This window comes from Condylostylus longicornis, unplaced genomic scaffold, assembly GCF_029603195.1.
Source record: "Condylostylus longicornis isolate FDR11 unplaced genomic scaffold, ASM2960319v2 ptg000014l, whole genome shotgun sequence".
NCBI classification, from domain to species: domain Eukaryota; kingdom Metazoa; phylum Arthropoda; class Insecta; order Diptera; family Dolichopodidae; genus Condylostylus; species Condylostylus longicornis.
Window position 1 is genome coordinate 327,485 of NW_026577983.1, and position 7,995 is coordinate 335,479.

Here is a 7,995-nt window from a genome sequence, read left to right on the forward strand (position 1 = left end):
GCATTGCAAATATGAAAATAAAGAATAAAGTGGATGCAAAACTTAAAAGAAACACTGTACATGTTCATATTTGCTTAAAATTTATTGTTTATGCTTATCATGTTTTGATGTTCAGTTCCAGAAATGTATTTAAAACTTTTTTCATAACCTAAAAATGTTGCCGCATTAAAAGGTATTGCTCTAACAACTAATATCCAACTTCCACGGAAAAGACTCCTCATACCGTAGGTCTAAAAGAAAAAAATATGACCATGAATAAAAGTATAAAGAAAAGAAATATACGTATATGTGTATGTCCTTATATGGAATGAACCAATATTTTACCTTCACATTTGTTTTTATACAATCTAAAATGCCTTGGTAAACCGTGCTATCTCTTGCTTGCATTAAAGTTTTAACTACATCAAATGGAATCACGCACACCCATGATAATATACCAGCCCAAGCCCCAGCCAATGTTGTGACAATAAAATCCGTTCTATCATCATGTTCAATTTCATATTTCTTGTAAATTCTATTTGCTTCACGTTTCCTCTTTATAAAAACTGTGTCTTCAAAAAATTTTGTTGTTTTTTGATAAATCAACATATAAATTCCGTACGGAAAAACATCCCTAGAATATAGTACAATATCATACTATGTATATACTTTTAAGTAACTAAAATAATTAAATGTTTTACTTAATATGCAAAACTGGAAAATTACTAACGTAATTAAATTCATTACTACATTCATAAATACATACATACACTACTAATGTAATTTTCTATAATATTATGTGCGGAATATAAATTTATGTACCTGCACATCATTGGCAAAAGTCCTCTATATAAACCAGGAATTCCATCTGATTTTAAAATTTTCATAAAAAGTTTAAAGGGTGTTTTTCTTTGCCCAACTAAATAATTATTACTGTAATCTAAAATTTAAAAAATTAATAAAAATTTTAAGATTTATGTACATACAACTATGTATACGTATTAAAGTTGAAAAAAATACAATTTAAGAAACTTACATGATTGAGTTTGAATTCGAATTTTAATAAGTTCAATGGGGCATGCAACAAAGCATGATGCAAAACCAGCTAAAGATCCAGCAAGAAAGATATGTTCGTATTCTAATTGCTCTTTTTGAAAATCACTATGACAAGTTTTTTGTAGTTGCCTTAAATGATTACCATATACTCCAAATAAAACTGAATTAACGGCACCTGTTGTTACTAGTGGGAAAAGCATACCTCTGTAAAAGCCATTAAACTACAAAATTTCCATTGGATATTTTTATTAAATACAAAGTTCTATAAAAGAACTTTTATTTTGTATTATTTTATATTCTATTTTTTTTTTTTTTGTAAATATGAAAATAATTAATGTAAGTACATAAAATAATGAAAGTGAAAATATTTTATTTTTAAAACCTACCCCTTTATTCCGTTTAAATATGTTGGACACAGCATTTGTTACACGTGAATTAGATGCTTGTTGCCATGTTTTTATTGTATCTAAAGGATGACTTACTAATACACCAAGCGCACCTGTTTAAAAATGATGAATTAAAAGAGAAGTGTTTTATTCATAAAATGAGTAGTATTAATTTTTTTCTTTTCGTATTCGTACAACTGAATTAATTTTTGAATAATTAATTATGATGTGCATCAGAATTTTACAGAATATGCATACAAATTTGAATAATATATATGTATGTATATGTGTATTCAGGTTCTACCATATTCCTTTGTTAGGCTAAAATTGTCTACATATTAATAATTTGAATGAATGGATTTATTAGGTCAATGCCCTGAACAAATTAAAATTTCATGTAAGTATTTTCCAAATAAATAAAAATATTTTCGCGATTTTCTTTCAAAAAATAAAATATTTTTTCTGTCAATAATTAAATATATATATTTTTACATACAAACATTTATATAGTATTTATTTTGAAATTTTTGCTTCATATTTTTAAATAATTTAATTTAAATTTATAAAAATAATTGCATTTACACATACATACATACATATATATCTAAAAACTAAATCTTGGTGGCGGCTAGTAAATACAATTAATTAGTAAAGTAACACCTAATTTTCAATAAAAGTTGCTAAAACAAATAAAAAGGCAAACTGAAAAATAAAATTCTTAAATAAGAAGAATAAAATATGGAATAGTTGTTGACTTATGAAAGAGATTTTCATAAAAGCAACACTGCAAAACAATAATTGCAAAACGCAATACTGTACACAAAACATTACGTGATAAATATGCAACATATGATTTACTTTGCTATAAAAACAAAACCGTTACATAATATGATTTAATTTCACTATTCCTAACAATTTTTACTGTATTTTTAGCAATCTATGAAGAAACTAGATTAGTAGCATTTATGAACACAATAATATATCGTACTTTTCGCTATTGTATGTAAAATGCGGTATCATCATACTGCGTTTAAGAAAAGGCCTAATATTTCTCTTTGAAATCCATCTCAAATTTTTTCTATTGAACGTTTTTCAACTACAGTCATTCCTACCGTTATATGACTATATAACAACTTTAGTTTTGAAAGTCAATAATAATTTCAAAGAAATATGTAGGCATACTTATGTAGATACCCATTAATTATTTACGATATTATTTAACCAATTTTTAATTAAATAAAATATAGAGTAATGAAACCAAAATAAAATATATTAAGTAAGTAAATAGCGCCACTTTCGGCATTATATTTATTTTTGTTTTGTTATGTAGTATTTTTCAATTTTCTTTTAAAAAGACCACGTGTTTATTTACAAAATTCTTTTCGGAAAAAATAAACTAAGCATTTCTTGCCATGTTTTATATAAAATATCAACAACAAAATTAAATTTAGATTGTATGTATGTATATCTATTTTAGTAGTTATGCACATTCATATATGTACAAAATTTTTATTTACGTATTATGTATACATAAGTATATGTATGTACATAATAAATATAAATATCAAAAATATAAATAAGTATGTATGTATAGAAAATGCAATCACATGTGCATTAAAAAAACGACTGACTGACTGATCTTGAAAAATATTTTGCAATTAAAGTTTAATTAAATATTTTATTTTTATCAAATTTTTCAACAATTTTTTTTTTATATACAATTTTTCTTAGAACATCAAATGGAAAATGTATGTATGCATGTATGTAGTAACTATTAGACTATAATATTTTAGAATTTTAAATATTACGTCATTGAATTTTTTGATTTTGCGGAAATTTTACGTAAATTTTACCACTCAAAAATATTTACGAATTTTTTTTTTTTGCTCATAATGCTTAAATATTTTTATTATATTGTAACAAGTATATAAGCAAATTTAAAAGAAACTGTGTTATATTAGTCGAAATAGTATAAGTGAAAATTTTTAAAAGTTCATTATCGATTCGAAAGTATTTTAGTAATATCTACATTATATTAGTGTATTTATAGGAAAATATACTTACCACCAACACTTCCAGCTATAAAATCTACGTACAGAACGTTTGGAACCATTGCAAAATATTATTGTTTCAGAATATTAAGTATCACTTTTTGAAATTTCTACATATAACTAAATTCTTACAATCAATTAATTTAAAATTTTAGCTGTTTTTTTTTTTTTTTTTTTCTAATACTTTGACAATGATATTATATGTTTTTCACATTGATGATAGAACAAGGCCTTTTTATGTAGACCTTATAGTATTTTTAGACAAAAACCGTATATAAAATTTTTTTAGAATTAAATTTATAAGTATTATGAAAAAAAAAGTACTATAAAATTAAAATTGGAAAAAAAAAATATTGTCTACCGAATTAAAATTAAATAAAATTTCAAAATTTTATTCGAAAAATTAATTTTATTGCACGACATCATCCTATCGACTGACTGACTCATTTTATATAAATTCTCTTGGAAAATTTTTGTTTTCAAAAAAATAAACAAATGCAGCAAAATATATAAAAGCTTTTTCTCACCTGTTTCGTAAAAATAATAATAATATACCTATACTTATATAGATAGAAAAAATAGCAGACATAAATGTAGTTAAAAATGCAACAATTAAGCTTTAGAATAAAATGATATGAAATTATTTTTAAGTATTATACACATAGGTACATGTATTAATTATATGAAACACAATATTTTTTAAAGAAATGTTCAGTTTAACAGCAAATTTTTGAATATTTGCAGTTACTTATGGTGTTGAATTAATAGTGCACCAAAACAGGGCTATTAAAAACCAAAATTTATAATTGTGTGAATATTAAAAAATATTCAATTAATGAACCTTTTTAATAAAAACACAATTGGTTAAAATATTCTTCTTTTTTGTCTAAGCACAGAAATAATAAATATTGAGAAATTTGAACCGCAATTCTATCTAATTTCTATATTGCATCAAATATATAAATTAAAAATTTAAAAATTTCTTCATTGAAACTTAAAAATCATATTTTTCAAAAAATTAGAATGAAATTGTGTACAAAAGCTTTTCTATAAAGGAAGAAAAATAATTGTGAAAAAAAAATTTCTTAATTTTGTTGTTTCATTTCAAAAATTTTCAAAATTTAAGGAATTTCGAAGAGCATATGAGTTAATTTCTGAACTTTTAACCGCCTTATTTTTAAAATTATTTATTTTTTGTATATGGCATGCATATAATAAATATTGTATACTATCATATTATATTCTTATATCTACATAATAGTTTAAATATGTATGTATATATATATTTATATTTATATATACGTTTATTATTTTTATTATTCTTAATTTGAAATTCTTATCTTTCTTTTTATATAGCGTATTTTTCATAATTTAATTAAAATATATGATTGCAAGATATGTGAAAATAAAACATGTAATTAATATGAACATTAAAAATTATATTATGTATACATTCATAAATAGATATATACATATATCATATGAATATAATATATATATAGTATAATTATGTTAAAAGTTAAATTTATAAATAAATTTTTATTATAATCTTTAAATTTTTGAAATAAAATAAGTTTTTCTTTACACTTTGTTATTTTTTTTTTAATTATTTTAAAATACAATGTTAAGAATATTAAATATTTTTAGAATTGGTATTTAAAATATGGATGCTTAAATGAGGGGCTCAGATGCAGAGTGGCGTAAGCCACAATGTCGGTTATGCCACTTTGCTTTTGTAAAATACTTTGAAAAAGCAAAAGTACTTTTGTGAAAAATAAATAGGAAAAAAGCTATTGCGAAACTGGAAACTAATATTACTGATTTTAGAAGATATACATAACCGATTGCAGCAAAAAAAAAAAATTTTTTATATGTGGCTTACGCCACTCTGCTTCTGAGACCCTCAAATAATAACAGAATCAAATCTATAATTTAGTATAACAATACAATACATTATCTAAATAGATGACCTAATCTTCTACATATTTTGTAATTGCAAATATAATGGATTTATGCCAGTCGAAGCCTTAATTAATCTAGATACTACAGTGGTCTAGATCTAATGTAGCATACAATTTTAGTTTAAGTTAAAATGAAGAGAAAAATTTAATTAAAACTTTGCGAAATTTTCTTAAAATCCCTCTCTCCTAGAAACCGTTGAGCTTGAAATTTACTCCTAAACAAAAATTTTTTCCATTTTCGATTCTCTAAACTAAACAAAATATTGTAAAATTTGCATGCATTTTATTGAAAACCAAAAGCAACTGGCTTACTTGAAAAAAAAAAAACATTAGCCGAAATATATGATACTAGCACAACTTTTTTCTCATCGGACAAGTAAAAATTAGTAAATAATGAATTTAAGTACTTAATATTACTATTTTTAGGTCCCTTCGATAAATAAAACCGATTTTATATTATCGGGTCAGTTATCAATAATAAACTAAGATACCAAAAGAACTCACTTACTCAAACTATAAGTATTTTTCTCGTCAATACTAATGCGAAATTTAAAATACTATATATTGTCAAAACATATTTTTAAATAGAATAACAATTTGTAGTTAGACCCAGACTTTTGTTTAAAAGAACAAAATGCTATTAAACAAAATTATGGCGAAAACAGAAAATTTTTATATTATAACAAATTCCAAATTATACTCGTATATGTACACAACAATTCTCATTATAAAATTTTATGAAACTTAAAAAAAAAAAATTTAAGCATCTTAATATACCCTTATCTACTAGATGCATCACTTGGCTTAATGGAATATTATTCAAAATTATGTATGGAAGTTTCACTCTGAAAACTACAAAATTTTTGAATAATAGGAAATTTTTATCCAGATAAGCAACGGTTATCCAGATAAGCACTTAAATACACGCATGATACGATTTTTGAAATTACTTCTTTTATAGTAAAGATTTATCGAACAAAGTTACATTTTGAAGATTTTGTAGTTTCGATTTATCGTACATGCTTTATATTAAAATTTAAGTTAGAAGTGAATTTTCGAAAATCCTCGTATCCTATCACTTGAACTCCAGCGCGTCACTTATTAATAGAATATTGGAATGTCAGCCATATAGTGAAATGAAGAAACAGTAATAACATTGCAATTGTTTCTTATTTTTTTAATTTATTGTTTTGTTTCTCATTTTCATTTTAAATTAGAAATTGTTCATATTTAATATTGCATTTAATTTCCCACAGAGAATAACAAAAACAAATTAAAATTGGAATGAATTTAATTAAAAGTGAACAGAGTGAACAACGTTTAAGTGGACTGCTCTTTTAAATGATATTTTCGTTTAAGTGGCTTTGATTAAAAATCACACATTCAAATTATTTTTAACGCTTAAATGAAATTCGCTTGTTTTTCTCTTATCTACACCATTTGTTTCCAAATAATTTAAAGAAATCAATTACAGCGTAAATGAAAATGAAAGGCTTCTTTAATTTGCTTTGTAACCTGAAATTTAAAAAAAAAAATTAATAATATGAAACGTAAAAATTAAATTAAACTTCCAAAATTAAATTTTTTTCATTTTTTTATTTAATTTTTTTTTTTATAATTTTTCATCTTTGCTTTTGAATATATTGTAAATCTACAACAACATATACAAGTTTTTTTTTATTTATTTTTTTTTTTTTGTTTTTGTATTATTTTCTATTTTAAATTTTCTTTTCTTTTTGAAATTATTTTTAGTATATAATTTTATTATTACTGTTTTGCATTTTCATTTTTTTTTTGTTTTTATAATTATCCTTCTTCATATATAATAATTTGTTAAATTTAAAGTACAATAATATTTTATTTTTTATATTTTTTTTTCTCATTTTTTTCTTGTTTTATAATTATTTTATTATTTTTTTTTTTATTATTTAATTTATTTTAATGTTCTCGAAACAATATTTTTGTCTTCTTCATTTTTTTTTTGTTTTTTATCAAATGCTCTTATGCATTTTTTTTATTTCTAATTTGTGTCTTTCTTTCTTATTTTATTTTATTAATTATTTTATGTAAACACCATTTTTTAATTATATTTTTTTTATATATAATTTTTTTTTTTGTAATGAAGCATAAGAGATAAATACTCCTAAAACATTTTGTTTTTTTTTTTTATTTATTTAATTTATATATAAATAATTATTAATTTTTTACTTTTTTTTTTTGTTTTTTAATTTTTAATTATTATAAACCTATTTTTTAAATAATAATTTCATTTTTATTTTACATTTTTTTAAAGTCTATATATATATATATATTTATATATATATATAATATATTTATATATTGATACTTATATAAAATATTTAAGTAAAATACATTTTTTTTATTTTAAATACACGTATCTTACTATAAATACAATATTAATGAATTTTTTTTATAATGCTAAAGGTTTTTTTTTTTATTTTTTTTATTTTTTATGTTTTTAGGAAGTGAAGCGAATTTGAAAAAAAATTATAAAATTATACCTTTTACAAATATTTGTTTTCATTTACTATCAAGTGAAAT

At 21.9% G+C, this 7,995-nt stretch overlaps 1 protein-coding gene across 2 annotated transcripts; it reads right to left on the reverse strand.

Moving 5' to 3' along the window:
- Positions 1–63: 63 nt before the first annotated feature.
- On the reverse strand, positions 64–3,897 carry LOC129605751 (solute carrier family 25 member 45). Of its 2 annotated transcripts, none has more exons than XM_055515669.1 (6): positions 3,486–3,897; positions 1,422–1,534; positions 1,016–1,256; positions 802–919; positions 325–613; positions 64–230 (listed from the first exon to the last, which is right to left on the reverse strand). In XM_055515669.1, the coding sequence occupies exons 1-6, from the start codon at positions 3,532–3,534 to the stop codon at positions 75–77; spliced, it is 966 nt and encodes a 321-aa protein (XP_055371644.1). In that variant the 5' UTR covers positions 3,535–3,897; the 3' UTR covers positions 64–74. The 2 variants fall into 2 exon arrangements, with proteins under 2 accessions (XP_055371644.1, XP_055371645.1); XM_055515670.1 differs by having other exon boundaries at positions 1,016–1,239; positions 3,486–3,626.
- Positions 3,898–7,995: the final 4,098 nt, after the last annotated feature.